Here is a 24,204-nt window from a genome sequence, read left to right as displayed (position 1 = left end):
AAGAAATGATGCGAAAAAAGTAAAAGACGCAGACACTAAACAGTGATAGATTGATCAAGAAAGCAACGAGTAGCGACGATGTAACAAGTGATCCTGGGGATGTAAGAAACCAAATTGTTTTCAGTGATAGCTGTGAAATAGAGTTAATAGTGAAAAACCCGGAAGAATCTGCATTTGACTCTATGGAGTTAAGACTGTAGTTAGTGTATGAAAACAAACTAAAAAAGTGTATCTATTTAAAGAGTGTATCTATTGGTGTAGAAATTATTCGTCTCTATATTGACGATGGACCTCGAGTAGTAGAGGTAACAAGTTTTTTGTACAATTTACAACAACCTACAAAAATGACTTACTCAAGTATTCCATAATCCTGACTGAACTTAATGAATCAGGCACTCTTGTTTAAAATACTCACGCAAAAACAGGTTTGGATGAGTTTTACAGTGAAGAAGAAAAAACCGTATCACAAAAACTAACTCTAAATCAAAAAAGCTACGGCAAAAAAAGAAGGAAGGAAAAAGATCGGATTAAAGAAATTGAAAGCCGAGAATCGAAAAAAAAGACAGACAAACAGACCCGTTGAAAAGACTGTGTTTTCCATATTTTTTATTAGGAAACTCAATCAGCAGTATTTCAATTGGCCAGTCTCCTTTGAAAACGCAAACAGAATGTAGAAATTGAGTAAGTTTTCAATACAAAAAATAAAACTTGTCTGGAATCGAAGCCATGGTACTCTAAATATCGCTCAGTCTGCCTCTGTATTGCCTGGATCAAAGTCGTTGTGAAGGGCATACATGAGATCTTGTCGGTAGGTCTGGTGTATATTGATTAAGTTGCAAAAAAAAATGCGGTTTTAAATATCTTCTTGCGGCAGTTGACTGTTTGTCAAGAGTTGAGCAACTGAAATTGAAGTATGCTTAGGAGAGAGCATAAGTCTTCACAAGGATCATCAAACAAGAACAACCTGAGAAAGTTTGCGTTGGCGACGTAGAGAAAATGTGGTTAGTAAAGTAATGAAATTGTACTACAACGAATCATTGGCTTTTTCATTGCCTTATTTTTCTCCACAATAGAGAGGAAGCGGTTTTGGAGCTTTAGCAGTTGACATTGGACAAATTGCTTAAACACTTGCACAAATTATTTTTATTTCAGCAGCAAATCGAGTCGAGAAATAACTTCTTTTAAACACTTTACCAGAGTTGAAGGATGTGGTCAGCAAAGAATCCTCAAAGCAGGCGCTCAAAAACTCTATTTCGAATACAGTAAAAAAAGCAAATAGGAAGCTTATTGGCATTGCGATTGAATCAAAATGGAATGAATTGGAGAAGATGTAATTGTTTTGCTTCAAAATCTGAAAAATGTACTGCTTTGAGAAAGGTAGTCAGTTGACTAAACAGCCAAAAAAGAAGTCGGTCGGACTTTTGATTGAAGACTTGCCAAAATTGAAGACGATCGGTAATATGTTACCAAGAGGCAAAACACAGAGTTCCATGGCTTATTTGAAAAGCAAGCACTTCTTCTAGCGTTTAATGGAAGCTTTTGTAAAAAGGTAGGGCTTTTTGACAATCCTACCCATACTTGAGTTTGAGGTTGCTAGAGACAGACATAGTTTAACTGACCTAAAAAAAAGCTTCCTAAAAATCATATATAAGCAATGTTAGTCTTCTTGAGCAAATTTGGAACATGACGCTTGAGCTGCAACAGGCGTAACCAAAACAGACGCCCCCTACTTCTGCAAAAATGTTCTACTTTCCCACTTACCCGTCTCCACGGTATCTGCCATTGAATTATACATTTTCAACGCAAATGGAAGTTTTGCTGACAAAAGTTTCAACGAGACTGAATTTTCTCACAACAAAGATGCGAAAGCTACTTGTTTGCTTGCCAAGGTTGTTCATACCAAGAGAGCCCAGGGACGAAATTCCAGCAGCTGAGGTTAACAGACAAATATTTTTGGTTAGACATTCTGCTGAATGTACTTTTTATGGAAAAATAACTGTAATTTTTTTAACCTGCTACCGACATCTTTTGAGCGGTGTGACGCTGCGAATTCTTTTCTACGTAATAGATAATGTTTTCATTATTTCTGTCGATGCTGCAAAATCATTTAGGTTCAAATTTAGAGAAGCTATCTTGTATGTGAGAAAAATTGAACGATGACTTGGTTTCTGCTATTTTAAAAAAAATTACTACCAAGTCCAGCGTCCTATCCGTCTTTGGAGACTATAACTAAAACGTTTATTGTTTTCACTGGTTTGCAAAGCTGGAATTAGTAGGATATTTTTAGCAGGGAGCCAATTCGACGTCACTATTTTTTCGTTATTACAAATAAAGCAATCGTAGGATGCAAAAAAACAATCCTTTCAACTTTTGTAAATTTAGTTTGGAGCACAGTTTTATTTACCGCAATGAGCTTCCTGTTGTTGACAATCCAAAAAATACAACATATGAAAAACGCCTATGCATCAACACAATGTCAGATTCAGCCTATGGCGACAATGGACGTGGAATTTAGCTGTCTGAGTACCCCCGCCAAATTGTTATGGTGTTTGATCTCCCCAGCAAGTAGCAGGCGTTGCATAATTTTATTCACCCTGAGCTTACCATTTGTCTAATTGCCATTGCACATAATTTTTCACCTGCCATACCAAAGAATAAAGAGAATTTCTTTATTGGCGATAAAGCGGGCTCTATTTTTATTGATTTGGCTCGAAAATTTTCAAAAAAAATTGTTCTCAGATCTGATGGACAAAGACGAAATAAACAGCCTGGTTCAAGTATGTAAATTTTGTGAAGTAGAATAGTTGTGACGTTTCTGTAGCTTAGATTTTTCCCTTGAATTGATCACAGAACAGATTCGTTATTGTGAATGTATCTAACTCCTAATCTATTGAAACAGATTGGACAACCTTATGTCGGAAGAACGGCAATTACATTTTTGCTGATCCGCTTGGGCACAAATTTTCATCATACGAACTTTTGTACAGTAGATTGAGCTCTGATGCTCTTGATATTCAAAATAGGTATGAGTTGCTTAGAAGTGAGCCAATAAAAGCCTAAAACTCAATTTTGTGTGGATTGGTTCTTATTCATGCTGCTAATTATATTTATAATGAAACAGAATTTGTACAAATGAGTGAAGTTGACTTGATTCGACTGCCGCTTCACATGATGCTCAAACTCTAATGAAATTCTGCCTACTTTAATTTCGTTTTTGTCAAATTTTTTTTTCTCTTCATACATTTCATACACTATGCGTATAGACAAAACATCTTTATTGACAAGCCAATTATCATAACAACTCAAGATTATGTTTTGACAGTAAATGCCGGAGTGTGGTCGCGACAACATGTTTTGAAATCTCTTTAACAACTCAACTGCAAAGCTATCGGTTTGAGTTTATTGGTTATTGGACTTCGTAATACAGTTTTGCAACAATTTTGATTCGTTGCTGTAGTTGCCGACTATTTTCATTCAAAGTCAAGTCAATTCTGCTGTTGCTGCTTACCTTCTGACTAGCAGCGGCGTTAGAAAATTCGCAACAATTTCTGATTTGAGTGGGAGTCAATAATCAACTTTTTGCTGTTCTCAACCACCAGAACAGGCTTTCGAAAAATTTTTCCACTCAATTCTAGGGTCTTTGATTTGCGAAAAAATCAATAAAGTCATGCGACGAGGCACTGTATAGTTCTTAAATTTTGTTGTTTTTTTGAAGATTTGTTTATTTTTGATGTATCCACCAAGACATGGTAATATCTAGTGTTCAAATTCTAAAAGGGGCTATCAGAATAAACACACACAACATAATTTTTTTGCACCATTTAACTCGGATTCGGTGTTCTGAGGAAGCAGCTGAGGGCGAGGAAGGTGTTTCGTTATAAGATCTTTTTCAGCTAGTTTAGCTTTTTAGCAACAGAAATCTATTTTTTCCGCTTGACTCTGACACCAACCTTCGTATCGTACCACTCTTTTCACAAATTTTTCAAAATTGTCTGTCATGAGTATAAACTCTATTCGAATTCTTGTTCGTTGTATTTTTCGTAAAAGCTTCAAAAAGTCATACGTCCGTTAATTTCATAGGTTTTGAGAGCAGTTCTTTTCAACCCCCTTTCAAATTTGCATGTATCAAAATAGCAATCACCATACTCCATGTCATTGATTGCAGTACAAGGCATTTGTTTCAATTTATGTCGGTAGTTTGTGTTGTACACCGTGGTCAAGAGTCAGGGAAAGTTAACCTATTCAAATGCTATTATTCTAAAACGGTATCATTGAAGGTTTGTCCCGTGATTCATATAACTGTCTAGAGACGCTGGGGAAAATTCCTGGTAATTTATTTACTGTGGAGTTATAACCAGAGAAACCAGAGCAATCTTTGTTGCTTCAACTTAGCGTGGCCAATCCAAACACATAAACACATAAACACTGGAAGTGGCCACTAACTGCATAAGTTTTAAAGAATAAGGGTAAGGCTTTTATCAAAATATTCTTTATTAACAGCGTCTTTAACATTAGCAGGAAAATGTAAGTTATTAATAGTAAGTTTGTTATTTAAATCAATACTTTCATTATCTTCTTAGAAAAATTGATGTGCTTTACTTGTTGTTAGACTGTTTGCTGGTTTTAGTATTACTTGTTTTGTATGGTTGAATCTTTTTTTTTGTCGTTTGCATTAAGAAAAATATCAAGAGATTTTAAAACTTTTTAAATAGGTTCCAAATTGATTTGATCTATTTTTTTTACTAGATTCCAAGTTAAAATACATTAAAATTACGTTTCATTATATTTATCTTCAATTATTTGACCATTAAAATCCTCAAAATTGAAAACTGGCGATTGTGTTCTTAGAACTTCATTATTTTAAAATAATTTTCTATTCTAATCAGAAATATATACTTTTGGAAAAGATTTAGCATTTCTTACATAACCACCAACTTTCAAATTTGGCTTAGTTTTTCTAGCTGTAACAATATATCTAATGTTATCATGATTGTTCGATGCATCAACAGGTGTCATATTTGTTGTTGAGTGCCGATTTTTTATTTTATTATTATTATCTATTATTATTTATTATTATTGTTAATATTATTATTATTAATATTATTTTTAAAATTATTATTATTATTATTAGTATTATTAATATTATTTTCGTTTTTTTATCATTATTAACATTAATAACATTTTTAGTTTTATTATTTTTTTTTATTATTATTCATTTTATTAATATTATTTTCATTATTTCTATTATTGATAATTCTAATAATATTTTCTTTGTTTTTTTAATACTATTATTTTTATTATTACTATTATTAATATTATTATTATTATTTTTATTGTTATTATTATTATTATTATTATTATCATTAATTTTATTATTATTATTACTATTATTATTATTACTATTATTATTATTATTATTATTATTATTTTTATTATTATTATTATTATTATTATTATTATTATTATTATTTTATTATTATTATTATTATTATTATTATCATTATTATATGTGTTATATCGCTTTATTGAATAGAATTGTCCAAATACCTTTACCAATGATAAACATTGGTTTATTAATTATGTGTAATAGTGCTCTCTTAAATTTCTCTATAAATACTGGCTTTAGATCACTGCATTAAAAGACAATTTCTGTCTGGAAACAAGCCTTCCCAATTTTTTTTAAGAAAAGATTCAACTATATCTATGACGGTTAAAATAAAATTGCATTTATCATTGTTTTCAATTGAAGATGACTTATAGATCAAATCAGCAGACCCTATTTCATTTTCGGATAATAAAAAATTTGTTTCTATTCTAAGATTTGATATTTAAGAGCAGAAAACTTACTTCCGTCGGTAACTCTTCTTGATTTTCCGAGTTACTCCTTGTATTTTTTTTAGGTTTATTTAACATAATTAATAATGAAATTGTCTGGTTTCTCTTGAGCAGTAACGTTCATTAACAATATTTTTGTAGATACTTTTAACATCTCATCATATAATCCATCATGTCCAGTTTTTGTTTCTGTTATTAATAGTTCTAACCTTGATACTAGAGAATCAAGGAACCTGCTTTGCAGATCAATGTGCCTGCAGCTTTTTTGATCTGCAACTTCGTTGACTAAATCTTTGACTTGCTTTTGAGTACTCATATCCTTAGAGTTACTAAGGCCAGATGCAAAAACCCAAGGGCTCAATAATGATATTAATGCATCGTGTCTTTGACTTCTCATATCAACTTTATGTAATCCTATATTATATCTCAAAGGAAATCTGCTTCTTATTTTTCTATATCATCGAGCTTCACACTGTTACTAGATAAGATATTGTGAAATTCCTCTGCGAATACTTTTTCATTAACTTTTACTATGAATCTTTGGGTCTTTCCCATTATAGACCCCTCCAGCTTAGTGGTCAGATAACCTATAGCCCCCCCCCAATCATGGTAATTATACCATAAGGGGGGTGTAATTTCATGGGGGGGCTATAATTGGAAAGAGCCGAATCTTATATCTTTTAGTTATGTTAATCATCAGTACGATTGACTTCCATTTTGTTTTTCCAATAACTCTTGATGGTGTTATCTTCAATTGAGAGTTTCCTTGTGGATTTGATGTATATGAAATTTGTATCGTTTCAAATGGTTTCTTAGCTATATTGCCATTATCGTCCTTAATCGGTAGAGGTTTGTAAAAAACCAATGTAAAGCATTAACGTTTGAATGTGAAGCTTCTTATAAAATTCTTTTGTTTTCTATTAGTGCATCATTTTGTGAACTTAATGTTTTTGATATTGGATAAAATAATTCTTCTATGTATAACAGAAATTTATTTTTGTTTCAATTTGTCTTTCAGTCTATTTCTTCTGTTCCCTTTTTCTAGCTTTCTGCTTTGCCCATTTGCTTTGCGAGTTCCTGCTTTGCCCATTTGAATAAATATAAAGAACCTTTATCGTTCAACTTTATTCAGGTTTCAGAATCACAATGATCACAATGTTTCCATCTATCTCAGATTGTTCTGTAACCATATGCCCACCGCAGTGTGTTCCATATATTATACTCAAAAGTAGTATAAAAAACTGACTAGAACCTCAACGGGGGGACGTACTTTTTTTGCATCGCAATTTTTTGTGCCCGACTACAACGAGGTGGGGCCATTGTAGTCGGGCAGAAAAAAATCGCTTTGCAAAAAATTTCCTCCCACCCCCCATTGAGTTTATATTCAGCTTTTTGTTACTACTCTCACAGCAGGGATCAACCTTTTTAAGAAGTTTCAATTTAGTTTTTGAATAGCTTCGTTTCAAGGATTTCACCAAGTCAGGGGACGTGTTAAGGAAGGAATCCTAAACTGTCCGAATGTAAAACAACTTAACTTGACTCAACGAATCGACCACTACGCCAAGAGATACAAGAACTTTTAGTTTATATTTTTTATTGCTGTTATACTTCTTGCAAAGAGAGAACTACTTGCGTTCCATTCAGCCACTTAGAGTTTGAGTGTTCACGCATTCTCAGTTTTAGATTATATGTTTTTGTTGTTCATCATTCGTGCTTAACTGTTTGCTTTTTACTTGTTGTATATAATTCTAAACATGAATATGATTCAATCCTCTCCTCCCTTACCGCAGCAAAAGTTCATTTTCATTAGGTATTACTTGTTTTTTATAATTCTATACATGTATATAATTCAATACTCTCCTCTTTTACCGCTGCATCTGCCGTATACACCTTACTCTCTTCGGCTAGATTGGCGTCGTATGCATTGTGCAACCGTGTCTACTACGATTGCATAAAACTAATCCAAAAGCACCACAAACAACATACTTCTTATTCAATTTGGCAACTATTTCGGAATGTGGTCAAGTTTGTTTGCTGAAATATCATTCGTGTTTGTTCAAATCAGGCCCTCGAACATTTCATTAGAATGTTTTAATCATATTCGTCGCATTGAGTTCTGCGTTTGAACAACGCATATATTTATTGGTGTAAGAATGCGATTTCAATTCTTAGCTTCTATTTTAGCTCTGACTATAATTTTTCTCGCACAGTTCAGCGTAGGCTTGGAAATATTTTACTCTTCGCTTTGTCAATCAGGTCATGTGACCCCTAACAGCGGCCTTGTTAGAGCTTTGACCGCTAGAGGTCATCAAGTTGACCTTTACATGGCTGACAAGTGCTGTGATGCAGTGGCGCATAGATTTAGAGGTCACAGGGACTGTTTTTACACAGAAGGTTTGGTACCGAGTTTTGATCTGCCCGAAGAGGGCTCGACTTTCAAACTTTTTGTTAGTTTTGCCGACTTGCTTGCTACCAACGCTACATTCAAAGCTTATCAGGAAACCTCAGAGTTTATAAAAGCGAGACACTATGACGTAGTTGTCTACGATTTCCCAGTTTTTGGGACAATTTTTGGCGCAAAAGTTAATAATGTCCCGGTTGTGGTAAACTACATTGGTCCAGTTTTCGGGTCGAGAAAGGAAGAATCCTTTATGGATCTGGATGTTGATACAATGATTTATTTCCACTCTGGGCATTTTTTTCCAGTTATGGTCCAAAAATTCTGCACGGCACTTTTATTTACAGTTTACCATCACGCGATTTCGACACTAATTTTCAAATACATGCAACAAATTCACGAAGAAAACAATTGGCCGACTGATTACTTAGCCGACGAGAATTCGGGTTTTCTGGGAGTATCTTATTCGTTTAGACACGCAGTTGCTATATCTAACGGATCGCCTCATACTGCTTTATACGACACAGAATTCATGAACAGAACCGACCATAACATATACTCGGTTGGATTTGTGCCTGATGAAAACTACTTCCGAACCATTCCTGATGACGTGGAAAATTTTTTGTCCGAGGGTGAAAAACCGGTTGTTTTCATCAGCTTAGGAACCCTTGTTCATATTACGAACACCTCATTGGACGCGATGTATGGTAGCATCTCCGGCCAATCAGAATACAAATTTATTTGGGCACTCACGAAAAAGAACTTTGACTACCTCTCCAATGTTGAGATGGGTAAAAGAAAGTCGCCCAACTTGTTGATAGGAACAAAATTGCCTCAATTATCTATTCTTATGAGAGAGAATCTGAAGGTGTTTATTACCCACGCAGGTAAGAGACACCAAGTACAAAACTAACTCTGGCTCAAGTCTCGAATTTAAGAAATATCGGGTCCAGGTGTTTTCTGAGTACTTTTATTTTTTATAAATTTGAAAGAAATGTGTTGAATCTTCAAAAAGTTCAGTGCAAAATCTTTCATAAAAATGCTTTGAAATACTGTCGAATGGGTTCAGCTTACAATAAAAGCAATTTCGACATATTTCTCAGTGTATCAAAATGTCATGCTCGACAAAAAGTGGCAATAAATTAATATTCTCCCCAATATACCAGCGAAAAAAAATTAATCGACAAAAATTAACAATAGGACTCAAATCCAAACCAGTATTGTCATTGCCCATTTGATTGTAAAAACTGTGTTGTACATTCAATGTTAAGAATAGCACGTATGGGTATGACAAATAATAAACGCATCTAGTATGAACCTGATAATCTCATGGAAAAGCATGGGGATATTAACAACACTTTTGTCTAATTTGATTGGTCACTTTTAGGAGGTAATTCGATGCAAGAGGGAATCTACTCCCAGACACCTATGATCGTCTTCCCATCCACGGGCGACCAACCGCTTAATGCCAAAATGATGCTCAGACGCAAAATTGCTCTGGACATTCCAAAATTCGCATTCGAACATTTGAAAGAACGTCTGGACGAACTCCTGGTGCCAGATGTCTACTCAGCTATGCAAAAGAGGTTGAAGTTCATGAACAAAACTATGACGTCATTGGGAGGATTCAAGAGAGCGGTGGAAATAGTTGAACAAACAGGAAGAGGAGAGTTGAAGGTCAAAAGTACACCTGCCTCGTGGTACCTGCGTAATGGAGTCTACTTCTTATACTTCGAAATTTTCAAGATGATCGTGTTTGTTGGAGTGGCATGTGGCAGCATTATTCTGTCAATGCGATACTTTGCTAAAAAGTATTTCAGAAAACAAAAAACAGAATAGTTGTTGATAGAAGCAAAAACATTCCCAATTTGTTAGGTACAACATCTCAATCAATTCGCCCAGTTGAAGTCTGATTAAAATTTTAGCCTCTATCAAAGAGCCAGTATAACTTTCAATCAGCAGATAACTTTGTGTCAATCGAGCAGATGTCTAATAACTTAGAGAATAATACGTAGAATAATAGTACAAGAAAACGTCCTACTCCAAAAAAAGTTCAGGTAAATTTACCTGAAAAATTACCTGAACTTACCTGAACAGTTCAGGTAGATTTGTCTCACCTGAATCATACCTGAAAACACCTGATGAATACCTGAAATTTACCTGAAAAATTCAGCTATCACTGCCTGAACTTTTACCTGAACTTACCTGACAATTTGTTACCAAAGTGTACTACGAAAAGACAATACTAGACGCATTTGAGCTATGAAAAGACTTTAGCTTCGTTTATGGCTAGACGAACTTGTGTTGAAAGCAGGGGGTTCAGACCAAACAGACACAAAAGTTAGTTATGGCCCAAAGGCATGACGAACAAACGTTGGCCACCCCGAGGAGGACCAAAAATACCCAAGCCAAACCCTGGGTCAAACCAAACAGACACGGACCCTGGGCCAGACCATCGGCTAGACAGAAAAGAACCAATTTAGATCCTGGGACAGACCAAATACAATTTGGCAATCCATATTGGTTAGAGTGAACAAACCCAAACTTTAACATGTAGAATCGCGTTCATTACGATGCAGAGGTATACCCAAATCGTCACGGGCAGATAGGCTCGATGCGTGTATCTCGTGTTTGTTTTTACTATGTTAATACATTGAAAGTGGAACAATATTGCAGAAAACAGCTACTTTAGCAGAAACCGGCAAAATTGAAGGGAATATCGTATCCCGTGTTCGCAAAAGTGTCCTAATTTTAGCCGCGAAATACAAGTACAAACTTAATAACCTATTTTTCGCGCGAGATGTATCACGCATCCGCTCAATTTATGTAGCGATTTTTTTGCACGCAATGTAACTCGATTTCGCATATAATCCGCAATTAAGCCTAACTTTATTACTACTTATTTAATTAAGACTAACTTATTACTATTAGTAGTACTTTATTACTACTTTATTACTACTTATAGTACTTTATTACTACTTATTACCACTTATTAGTACTATTTATTACTACTTATTAAACTTGGCCAGTCCCACTTTGATATACAAAGCCTTTGATGTACGAGGGATTTTTCGGAAAAAGGTCAGTTTTTGTGGTTGCATGTATTCAAAGCACGTTAAAGCTTTGAAAGCTTCAATTAAATCTTTAGTAAAGTGCTTATTGCATGCTCAAAATGCGTGCGAATAATAGATACCTAAATTGAGCGGAAACGTGCTACAAGATTTGTTAACTACTTTTCGCACCGAATGTTCTTTTATTTCGCAAAATTGGCGGAACCCCTTTTGCGAAAAGTAAGATACAAAGGATGTCTCCTAATTTCATTCATTGTATGTATCTAATTTTCGAGCCAATTTTATTAAGGCGGAAATTTTGGGGTATACCTCTGCATAGTAATGTTATAAAATTATAATTCACGTTTCAAACGTTGGACGCGAAAATCAGCTTTAACTTTTTTCACTGTTATTTTAACAAAAATTGCCAAATCCAAGATCAGTGGGGTATTATCAGTAACAAAAATTTGGTGGTTGGTTAGCCCAACCAAACAGGTTGAAGATGAGTACGGGTCAGAACGAACAGGCCAATATATGGGTATGGGCCAGACTAAACCGACTGATGTTTAGGTATGCTTCAGAACAGCCAGACCAAACTTAGGTATGGTCAGACTAGACAAACCGATAATAGGTATGAACCAGACCAGGCAGACGAAGCAGTTCGGCAAAAGTTTGTCCAAACTATGAGATTGGTCGCACTGGACCCTTGTTCGCTACCAAATTCCGTCTGGCCCATACCTGTCTTACCTGATCTTAACCTGAGTAACTTAAGATTATAGGATTCTAAGTTCAAAAAAAATATAAAAGTTGTTCAAGTAAGCGTTCGAAATGTTACATTTTTAAACATGAAGAATGTCACTAATGAAATAGAACGCCCTAAAATTTTGAGGTAAATTTTACTAAACTCAGTTCAGGTAATTGCAGGTAAATATCGAATGTCAGGTAAATATAAATTAATTGCTGTTCATGTATTGTTTTTACCTCAACTGATTCGGGTGCAGCTACCTGAAAAAAAAGAGTTTACGCTGAAATATGCATCAATCAACTAGCCGCAGTTTTTATAATTTTTTTACATCAATCCCAATGTGTTGTTTCCTTTTAATAGTGCATCTACTATCATGGGAACAAAAATGAAAATGCATTAAAGTGGATCAATACGATATTTAAGCAAAAAAATCAAAACTGATTAGGCAGACTAGATAGTGAAACTCCTAAATTTGATACTTGAATTGATCATATCATCGTACGCGGATTATGTTATCAAATTTGATACGTTCAACTCGTTTCAAATCAAGTTTTCTAACATCCTATAGGAAGAAAATTCCAAAATTACTGGACAATGACATTAATTACTAGAAGCAATTAAACAATATTCAGCGGCAATTTTTTGCATGACATTTAAAGTGAATACGTTAAAACACGACTTTATAAATTATAGTTTTCAAACACCCCCGCCCCCACATCTGTTAAATATGGCCACCAACAATATATACTCTTCGCCCCTAAATTGGGGTACAAAATTATACGTACAGTAAGTAAACATAACCGGCAGATTGCCGGAAAATAGCCACGAAATAGATAGTTGCGACCCTTAATGAAAATTACCAAAGAAAATTACTGGAATCAAAGACAAAAACTTTGCTAGCAAGACAAATGCCAATCTGATTGCAAAATTTATTCTTCTTTTCGTATCAAATTTTTAAAAAACGTAATGTCTTTCTATGAATAAAACTAAATAACTATCTAGCTTGGGTGACCTCTATTGAATTTGGATTTTCATTTACTGAACCGACGCTTCATATGTTTAAAACCTACGAAAAACGTAAGGGCTTTGATCGGTTTTGGCGAAGTAAAACCGACGAAAACCGACGATTTCTTATGTTTGAATCCGACGAAATTCTCAGCACGGGTTAGAGATCCCAGAGTAAAAGATAAGCCAGCTCTAAAAGCTGAAGAGCAACCCAAATTATCACCAATAATCTTTAAAATATAAGGTAAAAACGCAGGTGCAGCAGCACGTGCTATAAAATATCTTGCATCCATGCAATGTTTTTTTGATATGTTTGCCCTTACTTAGAAAATAACGTGTCTTTCCCAGTACAACCCCCTCAGTTAAGTGGCCGTATAACTTATAGCCTCCCAATGCTGTAAATATAGAATAATGGGGTTTCGTGGGATAAGGGGGTATTATGGGAAAGACCAAAAATTCAATTCATTCAAGGTTTCACACGAAAGTTGCTTACAAAGGTATCAAAACATCCTCTAATTTGCAAATGCTAGGGTGAAACTGGTTCAGATGGTTCTTTAAAAAGTTAGAAATTAATACAAAGTCCCCACCCGAAAGTTTTACCCGGCTTTTCAGGCGCAACAACCCTCGTGTCAGGGCACCGTGCACAGGGTCCTCGTCTTCGAGTTGGTTAAAACAGAAAACTCCGTGTACTAAAAATCTGCTGAATCCAAATGCTCCTCTTTGATTTATAAAAAGACCGATATGAAGAACCAAACTTCCGTTCGTAAAAACCACGATGAGACCAATATAGCCTCGCTATTGCTTCGCGGCTATTAAAAATTTGTTTTTAACGTTCACAACATTTCGAGTTATAGGATCTTAGAACTCGTTAGGCGGCTGCAAAGAAATTGGACAGTGTTTGGGTGCTAGGTAGGAGTAGGCTTCCATGAGAGGGTTGTCTCCTCTCACTAACTTCCGTCTTGTCATGTATCCGTAGAAATGAACTATGTATGAGCATGCGAACATATCGTCCCACTCTGCCGTTGATCTCAGGGGCTTTTGTCTCCACAACACCTCTGCCGCTCTTGCCCAATAAACCGGATTGAAGGAAAAGAAAGGAAGAATTGACAGTCGAGGAGCTGAAAGAAATACAATTCAGGACTTATCAAAAGTGTTGATAAGTGAAGGTATCAAAAGATCATATATGTGTCAGCCGTCACAGGATTTCGCATCCATGAATTTTGGGAAGGGACATTGCAACCCATTTCGTACATAATTTTGCGGTGAAAGGCGATGAAATTATGTACTTTCACCGCTAGAGTAAGCAGTAAACTTACGAAAATTCACCGCATTTCACATACGTAATAAATACGCGCTTACTATAGCGATGAAATTAAATAATTTCACCGCGTTTTACCGCCAATTTATGTACACAACTAGCGGTGAAAAAATCAACTATACACAGCTTATCTTACAAATTTTTCCCATTTTAGCCCTCCTCCTACCCGCTTCGACTTCGAATTTATGCTCCTTTTCATAATGATGGCCCCTTAAATCCAGTTCCCATATGGTATAGCTTATTTTGTCCACCATAATCAATTAAAATGCAAAACCACAGAGGTAACTTAATTATTAGCTCTAGTAGCTAAAGAACTCAAAATTTGAAACAAGAATCTGACAAAAGGCTTGTATGAGAATTCAAAAATCTTAAAATTTTTCTTACAAGAATTTGCAACCTTTTGGTAAGATCTTGAATTCTTAACTCTCATCATACTTGCATGGTTTACGATGCCGTTTGAGCTGAAACTTCGATAACTTGACCAAATCAGGAACAAAATTCTCAAGTAATCAAAATTTTTTGCTTTCCAAATGCTTTCTTTATAGATCGGAGCAGCGGCACCCCAGGTTGACTGATTTTGGAAAACTTGGTAAGTCCGTAGTACGACACCCTAAAAATCTTGGAAGCAAGAAGTCATAGAAGTTCATTTTTCAAAATATACTGAGACGCCGTACACGGCCTTATTAAGATTTTTGAGGTATTGTACTCAGGCCTTAAAACGATGCCTCAAAGATATTAATACAGCTCTGTATCGCGCCGCAGTAAGCTTTAAAAAAGATCTTAAAACGGTTTCGTTCTAAGACCTAACCAAAGTTAATAAGAAGCCGTACTAAAACCTTACCAAAATTAACCTTACCAGGTACCGTACAAAGTCTTACCAATGTTAATAAGGTGCGGTGCTAAGGCCTTAACAGGATTCATAGAGTTCCCTGCTAAGATCTAATCAGGATTAATAAGGTGCCGTAATAAGGCCTCGCAAAGATTGATGAGGTGCAGTGATAAGGCTTTGAAAGTATTTTTAAAATTACAATACTATGGCCAAACTGAAGGCAAACCAAGATTAAAATGGTTCCGTATTTAGGCCGAATCGAGAATAATAAGGTGCCGTACCGAGGCCTTACCAAAATTAAAAGGGAGCCCTACTAGGGCCGTCAAGAGGCTAATTTAATTGTTCAATTTTCTTATCCCACAATAATGCTAGACTAGGCAGCCTCAATACCGTGCTTTTTGCACTAAGCGTCTCGCAATTTTTTTCCTACTTTTTAAAGAAATGACAGCTCTTTTTGCTACACTGAGCCTTTGGGCCCTTTGAAACGCAATATTCTGCTGCGATTAGCAGCCGTGCTTTCGACACCTCTGTCTGTCCTCATTTACTCGTCGACACGTTTTCCAGAAATTGTGCTCATTTTGTGTGCCGAAAATTGATAAATTTATACAATGGCAGATGATGCAGAGGGCCAAATCATAATCACTCCATATCTGCTAGACGAATTCCATAGACTGCTACCTGAAACTTCAGAGTTTTCAATTACGTGATGAGTGCTACAAATCATTTGGCTATGCCAAAGTTCACTATAATTTTGTTTCATGCATTGATTCCTACGAGAAGATTAGCAGTCTAAAAGTTCGGCATCAACCTCCAGAAAAATATAAGAAAAATTGCCATCATTCTAAGTATTTTGTGTAATTTTTTGATATAATTCAAATGTTTCTCGGGGGTACTGATTCCTTCATAGAAATAGTTTAAGTAATACATTGCGGATGTGTTTGTCGTTGATGTTATCATCATTCGCAACCTTATGCAGAGCGCATTTTTCGCCAATTGACGAGCTTTTCGTACGGCAAACATGTCTGATACAGTTCCATATTTCTATTTTTCATCAGGTACTTGCGGCCAAGAAAATTTTGCCATCAACTGTTATCGCATGGGACAGCAGTTTGATGAAACAGTGCTTTTATATCCGCAGATAACCCTATTTGTAGTTCAAAAAAGTGATTTATAATTCCAATAAAGCACTGAAGTAATTCTAGTCCTGATAGAAGCTCTCCTTTCAGGGTGACATATTGGTATTTTTCCGTGACCTTGCTTTATTATTTGATTTAGTTTGTCTGTATTGTTGATGTAGTGTTGTTGCAAAACCTTTTGATGTTTATCTTTGGTTTCATTTACGTTTGCTTTTTCAAATTGATGGACATCAAGTGCCTTGTCTTTTCACATTTCTAGTTCTGAAGACTTGGATGTTTGCAAGTTTTGGATCTGTAAGGTTGGTTTGACATTTTCCTCGGATGGTGGTAGCGGTCTTTTTGTTATTACAGATGCACATTATGTTAATAAGGAGTTATCTTTTCTTGAGCACAGAATTGCATTGTTGTCAATGGTCGATGATTCTCGTACTCTATCAGCCTCTGTCTTAAAATTTTGCGATCCAAGTGTAGTGCCGCTGAAAAAAAATCTGTTTGTTTAGAAATCGAAGTGTAGTTAGAACTGATCATTCAATTGCGTTCAACGATTCGAACCCATAACCAGCACAAAAGCACGTTTTCTGTTTTGGGAGACACTGGATGTTCTTCAAATCGCTAGAGTTATCAGAAATTAAACAAAATATATTTGTTTTTTTTTATTTTCTCATGATTGGAAACTTGTTTTGATCAGATTAAAAAAAAACTTGTTCGAGATTATAAGGTTTCTTGAAGAAAAGCTCTGAAGTCAACCCATATCATTGGTAAAATCAGACAGTCTACCTCCATGTAGTCGATGATCCTGCGGATGTTGCACCCGCTGTCCTTTCAGATGACCAGAGAGAGTGTTTTTTCTTTGTGACCTGAGAACACCTTCTAATTCCAGCTCAGTCTTGTAACCAACTCGCTATGATATATCGATGGCGTTTTTAATTTATTTTCCTGCCAACTTTGACGTTGTATTAGCTATTGCTCTGCTTCTTGTTTAGTCAATCTTTAAGTTCTACAAGCTCAATTTCAAGTTGTTCTAAGCTGCCAACGACACTGAGTCTTTTACTACCCGGTTTGAGTTTTGGCGGTGAATTTTTGCAAAAACTGTGGTGAAAAGCGGAGAAAAAAAAATTTCACCGCGTTTTTCTTACATCTTTTTCCGATGAATCGCGGTGAATTATTTATTTTCACCGCTTTCTCCGTATTCTTACAAAACAAATGTCCCTACACGGGTTCCAACCTCAGACCTCCTGCATGCCCTCAACTGCTTATTCCACTGCCCCAATCTCACTTGCTTCTTAGCTATTTCTTGTGAATTTAAATCGGATTGAGTAAAAGTTGGAAAGCAAATGTGGTAGTTTTTTTGTAAGAGATGTGGTGATTTTCCCGGTGAACTTTTGCAAGAAATGCGGTGAAAAGTGGTGAAATTTTTTTTCGCCGCATTCACCGCTTTCACCGCATTTCTTACATTAATTTGCCACAAAAAACCGATGCGGTGAATTTTTGTAAGAAATGTGGTAAACTTTGCGGTGAGTTTTATGCAAGAAATGCGATGAAATGCGGTGAAACATTTATTTCACTGCATTCACCGCAATCACCGCATTTCTTTCAAAAATTCACCGCATTCACGCATTTATGACAAAAATTTACCCAAAAACCTCGACACGGCTATTCCTGGACATTATCTGAAAGATACCACAGATATTTCAGTTGATGCAAATTCTGTATAAATTATTGTTTTGTTCGGCTCTTTTTTGCTATTTCTAGTGATTGCCACTAGCAATGTCTGGTTTTTACAGTCTATGGTGCGCATACTCAATTTGGTCAGGTCCCGAAATGAACTTCCGTCATTGCTAAAAGCTGATAAACTTTAGCGCCAGAATCTGATCTCTCGTTTTTGACGAGATCGCATCAAGTTTTCTTTACAATTATTACTATTTGACAATTTTGCAGTTTTCAACTCCTTTATCACAACTGACGCTTCAGTCTCAGTGAAACCTCCATCTTTAGTTAATTTGTAGATTTGAAAATTGACCGGCCAACAGTCGGCAACCGCATTGCAAATTGTTGAGTAACCAATTGAAAACTCATTTGCTTTTGTTTCATTTCTTCCAACACACGATTTGTGCGAGCAACATGGTTTCGATATTGATTATTAATTGATTATTACAGTTGTTGTCTTTTGTCATCTAATGTTTTATCATACGTCTCGTAGAGACATCAATATGAATTTTCTGTTGTCCTTTTGTTCCCTCCCAAATAGAACACTTTTTATGATGCAGGTTGAGGTCCAGACCCAAGTTTTCGTCTGATCAGACTTTCCACAAAGAAATAATCTCTGATCAGACTTTTCCAATAGAATTTAACTCTGATCAGACTTTCCAGACCCAAGTTATTGCTGAAGAAAACGAAACCCAACAGTTGAGAACAGTTTTCATTTTGAATACCGTTTAGTGTATATTTCTGACTCAATGGATGAGTTTAGACAGCTTTCCATAAGAAACATCGTCTTCTCCAGTTAATGAAAATTTTCTCTGAAGGGGACTGGCCTTTGCTATCAGCTGGACTCTCTTTTTTCTGATCAGAGCTATCGGTCTTTAGATGGTCAGACCCAGTTGCGGTTGCAGACATTAATGAGCAGAACGCTGCTTTATTGTTGCCTCTTAGCCGAGCCAACATCTCTCAGGGAAAAAAAATAAAAAAAATAAGGCGATCGCAATAGTTCCTGATCAGACCCAATTTCGCTCGAACCGTTTACGATCAGACTTAAGTGCGCTCGAATACGCCTATGATCAGACTTTTCAGACCAAATTGACCTCTGACCAGACCAACTCCGGACCATGGTCCAGAATGTAGTGCGCTCGAACTTCCGTTCAGACCCTGTAATTTCGGTCCGGGAACACACGGGTGTGCACTCGATTGGGTCTGATCATAAAGCAATTTGGGTCTGCACCTCAACCTGGGGAGTTATGAGTCAGTTAAAACGGCTATGAGGTTACTTTTTATTATCTGTTAATTTGTAGATTTGAAAATTGACCGGCCAACAGTCGGCAACAGCATTGCGAATTGTTGAGTAACCAATTGAAAACTCATTTGCTTTTGTTTCATTTCTTCCAACACACGATTTGTGCGAGCAACATGGTTTCGATATTGATTATTAATTGACTATTACTGTTGTTGTCTTTTGTCATCTTATGTTTTATCATTCGTCTCGTAGAGACATCAATATGAATTTTCTGTGGTCCGTTTGTTCCCTCCCAAATAGAACATTTTTTATGACGCAGGTTGAGGTCCAGACCCAAGTTTTCGTCTGATCAGACTTTCCACAAAGAAATAATCTCTGATCAGACTTTTCCGATAGAATTTAACTCTGATCAGACTTTCCAGACCCAAGTTACCTCTGAACAGACTTTCCAGACACAGAGAGTCTCTGGTCAGACTTATCAGACCGATGGCTTTCTGTTCAGACCATCTTCAGACCTTGGTCCAGACTCAAATTCAGACCCTTGCCCAGACCTTAATCAGACTATGATCAGACCCAGTTGCGCTCGAAACATTTATGGTCTGACCCAGTTGCGCTTGCAGTCCTTTTTGATCAGACTGAAATGCGCTCGAAACCAGTTCTGATCAGAAAAAATTTTACTTTTGAAGAAATCTCTTAGTTTTGCTATAATATATTCTTTTCATAAAAACTGATGTTTGCAGATTTTAATTCATCTAAGGAAAAACCAAACATAAAAGTATTGCTGAAGAAAACGAAACCCAACAGTTGAGAACAGTTTTCATTTTGAATACCGTTTAGTGTATATTTCTGACTCAATGGATGAGTTTAGACAGCTTTCCATAAGAAACATCGTCTTCTCCAGTTAATGAAAATTTTCTCTGAAGGGGACTGGCCTTTGCTATCAGCTGGACTCTCTTTTTTCTGATCAGAGCTATCGGTCTTTAGATGGTCAGACCCAGTTGCGGTTGCAGACATTAATGAGCAGAACGCTGCTTTATTGTTGCCTCTTAGCCGAGCCAACATCTCTCAGGGAAAAAAAATAAAAAAAATAAGGCGATCGCAATAGTTCCTGATCAGACCCAATTGCGCTCGAACCGTTTATGGTCAGACTTAAATGCGATCGAATGCGCTTCCGATCAGACCCAATTTCGCTCGAACCGTTTACGATCAGACTTAAGTGCGCTCGAATACGCCTATGATCAGACTTTTCAGACCAAATTAACCTCTGACCAGACCAACTCCGGACCATGGTCCAGAATGTAGTGCGCTCGAACTTCCGTTCAGACCCTGTAATTTCGGTCCGGGAACACACGGGTGTGCACTCGATTGGGTCTGATCATAAAGCAATTTGGGTCTGCACCTCAACCTGGGGAGTTATGAGTCAGTTAAAACGGCTATGAGGTTACTTTTTATTATCTGTTAATTTGTAGATTTGAAAATTGACCGGCCAACAGTCGGCAACAGCATTGCGAATTGTTGAGTAACCAATTGAAAACTCATTTGCTTTTGTTTCATTTCTTCCAACACACGATTTGTGCGAGCAACATGGTTTCGATATTGATTATTAATTGACTATTACTGTTGTTGTCTTTTGTCATCTTATGTTTTATCATTCGTCTCGTAGAGACATCAATATGAATTTTCTGTGGTCCGTTTGTTCCCTCCCAAATAGAACATTTTTTATGACGCAGGTTGAGGTCCAGACCCAAGTTTTCGTCTGATCAGACTTTCCACAAAGAAATAATCTCTGATCAGACTTTTCCGATAGAATTTAACTCTGATCAGACTTTCCAGACCCAAGTTACCTCTGAACAGACTTTCCAGACACAGAGAATCTCTGGTCAGACTTATCAGACCGATGGCTTTCTGTTCAGACCATCTTCAGACCTTGGTCCAGACTCAAATTCAGACCCTTGCCCAGACCTTAATCAGACTATGATCAGACCCAGTTGCGCTCGAAACATTTATGGTCTGACCCAGTTGCGCTTGCAGTCCTTTTTGATCAGACTGAAATGCGCTCGAAACCAGTTCTGATCAGAAAAAATTTTACTTTTGAAGAAATCTCTTAGTTTTGCTATAATATATTCTTTTCATAAAAACTGATGTTTGCAGATTTTAATTCATCTAAGGAAAAACCAAACATAAAAGTATTGCTGAAGAAAACGAAACCCAACAGTTGAGAACAGTTTTCATTTTGAATACCGTTTAGTGTATATTTCTGACTCATTGGATGAGTTTAGACAGCTTTCCATAAGAAACATCGTCTTCTCCGGTTAATGAAAATTTTCTCTGAAGGGGACTGGCCTTTGCTATCAGCTGGACTCTCTTTTTTCTGATCAGAGCTATCGGTCTTTAGATGGTCAGACCCAGTTGCGGTTGCAGACATTAATGAGCAGAACGCTGCTTTATTGTTGCCTCTTAGCCGAGCCAACATCTCTCAGGGAAAAAAAATAAAAAAAATAAGGCGATCGCAATAGTTCCTGATCAGACCCAATTGCGCTCGAACCGTTTATGGTCAGACTTAAATGCGATCGAATGCGCTTCCGATCAGACCCAATTTCGCTCGAACCGTTTACGATCAGACTTAAGTGCGCTCGAATACGCCTATGATCAGACTTTTCAGACCAAATTAACCTCTGACCAGACCAACTCCGGACCATGGTCCAGAATGTAGTGCGCTCGAACTTCCGTTCAGACCCTGTAATTTCGGTCCGGGAACACACGGGTGTGCACTCGATTGGGTCTGATCATAAAGCAATTTGGGTCTGCACCTCAACCTGGGGAGTTATGAGTCAGTTAAAACGGCTATGAGGTTACTTTTTATTATCTGTTAATTTGTAGATTTGAAAATTGACCGGCCAACAGTCGGCAACAGCATTGCGAATTGTTGAGTAACCAATTGAAAACTCATTTGCTTTTGTTTCATTTCTTCCAACACACGATTTGTGCGAGCAACATGGTTTGATATTGATTATTAATTGATTATTACTGTTGTTGTCTTTTGTCATCTTATGTTTTATCATTCGTCTCGTAGAGACATCAATATGAATTTTCTGTGGTCCGTTTGTTCCCTCCCAAATAGAACATTTTTTATGACGCAGGTTGAGGTCCAGACCCAAGTTTTCGTCTGATCAGACTTTCCACAAAGAAATAATCTCTGATCAGACTTTTCCGATAGAATTTAACTCTGATCAGACTTTCCAGACCCAAGTTACCTCAAAACAGACTTTCCAGACACAGAGAGTCTCTGGTCAGACTTATCAGACCGATGGCTTTCTGTTCAGACCATCTTCAGACCTTGGTCCAGACTCAAATTCAGACCCTTGCCCAGACCTTAATCAGACTATGATCAGACCCAGTTGCGCTCGAAACATTTATGGTCTGGAACTTTCCAGACCCAAGTTTTCGTCTGATCAGACTTTCCACAAAGAAATAATCTCTGATCAGACTTTTCCGATAGAATTTAACTCTGATCAGACTTTCCAGACCCAAGTTACCTCTGAACAGACTTTCCAGACACAGAGAGTCTCTGGTCAGACTTATCAGACCGATGGCTTTCTGTTCAGACCATCTTCAGACCTTGGTCCAGACTCAAATTCAGACCCTTGCCCAGACCTTAATCAGACTATGATCAGACCCAGTTGCGCTCGAAACATTTATGGTCTGACCCAGTTGCGCTTGCAGTCCTTTTTGATCAGACTGAAATGCGCTCGAAACCAGTTCTGATCAGAAAAAATTTAACTTTTGAAGAAATCTCTTAGTTTTGCTATAATATATTCTTTTCATAAAAACTGATGTTTGCAGATTTTAATTCATCTAAGGAAAAACCAAACATAAAAGTATTGCTGAAGAAAACGAAACCCAACAGTTGAGAACAGTTTTCATTTAGAATACCGTTTAGTGTATATTTCTGACACAATGGATGAAATATCGTCTTCTCCAGTTAATGAAAATTTTCTCTGAAGGGGACTGGCCTTTGCTATCAGCTGGACTCTCTTTTTTCTGATCAGAGCTATCGGACTTTAGATGGTCAGACCCAGTTGCGGTTTCAGACATTAATGAGCAGAACGCTGCTTTATTGTTGCCTCTTAGCCGAGCCAACATCTCTCAGGGAAAAAAATAAAAAAAAAGGCGATCGCAATAGTCCCTGATCAGACCCAATTGCGCTCGAACCGTTTATGGTCAGACTTAAATGCGATCGAATGCGCTTTCGATCAGACCCAATTTCGCTCGAAACGTTTACGATCAGACTTAAGTGCGCTCGAATACGCCTTTGATCAGACTTTTCAGACCAAATTGACCTCTGACCAGACCAACTCCGGACCATGGTCCAGAATGTAGTGCGCTCGAACTTCCGTTCAGACCCTGTAATTTCGGTCTGGGAACACACGGGTGTGCACTCGATTGGGTCTGATCATAAAGCAATAATGGGTCTGCACCTCAACCTGGGGAGTTATGAGTCAGTTAAAACGGCTATGAGGTTACTTTTTATTATCTGTCTCTGGACATTATTTGGCGCAGCCCTACTTTTGAAATCTTGAAAATGGAATATTTAAGTTTTTGGTTGCCTTCAACTCAAAAATACCGATCAGAACAGTTTAAGGATCTTACTACTTCAATATTAATTCACATGTAACGAAACAAAAAAGTTTTTGTCTTTTATGCTCTCTCCTCGGTGCTCTTTCTTGGGTGGAAATTTTTGCTCACATAAACATTTAAAAAATTGCTGTAATTGCTGAAATACTTGATGGACTGATGTTAGAATGTCGGTCAAACCAAATCTCGTGTGACTTACATCGGGTTTATAGACTTAAACTCGACTAAGTTTTCAAAAAAAAGTTTTGCAGTTTTTTTTATTTCGTCAGTTTTCAAGAGCAACTGAAAAACAACATGGCGACA

General features: G+C 36.7%; 2 protein-coding genes across 3 annotated transcripts in view; one reads left to right on the top strand and one right to left on the bottom strand.

The window, feature by feature from the left end:
• The first annotated feature begins 7,853 nt into the window (after positions 1-7,853).
• Positions 7,854-10,845, top strand: LOC142350807 (UDP-glucuronosyltransferase 2B17-like). Its single transcript, XM_075402766.1, has 2 exons — positions 7,854-9,120; positions 9,621-10,845. The coding sequence occupies exons 1-2, from the start codon at positions 7,989-7,991 to the stop codon at positions 10,070-10,072; spliced, it is 1,584 nt and encodes a 527-aa protein (XP_075258881.1). The 5' UTR covers positions 7,854-7,988; the 3' UTR covers positions 10,073-10,845.
• Positions 10,846-13,834: 2,989 nt separating this feature from the next.
• LOC142350795 (lactosylceramide 4-alpha-galactosyltransferase-like) overlaps positions 13,835-24,204 on the bottom strand; it is a 52,409-nt gene continuing 42,039 nt past the window's right edge. The window contains exons 3-4 of one of the 2 annotated variants that reach the window (XR_012760917.1): positions 15,611-15,858; positions 14,060-14,151 (exon numbers count right to left, since the gene is read on the bottom strand). Coding sequence is in view for 1 of the 2 variants with exons in the window: in XM_075402754.1 (XP_075258869.1) it covers positions 13,892-14,151 (260 nt within the window). In the remaining variant the exon portion in view is untranslated. Of the gene's footprint in view, positions 14,152-15,610; positions 15,859-24,204 lie in introns of both variants that reach the window. The other variant, XM_075402754.1, reaches the window with a different exon arrangement.

Source organism: Convolutriloba macropyga, chromosome 1 (assembly GCF_964194025.1).
Source record: "Convolutriloba macropyga chromosome 1, txConMacr16.3, whole genome shotgun sequence".
Classification (NCBI taxonomy): Eukaryota; Metazoa; Xenacoelomorpha; order Acoela; family Convolutidae; genus Convolutriloba; species Convolutriloba macropyga.
This window is presented reverse-complemented; position numbering and strand designations above follow the sequence as displayed.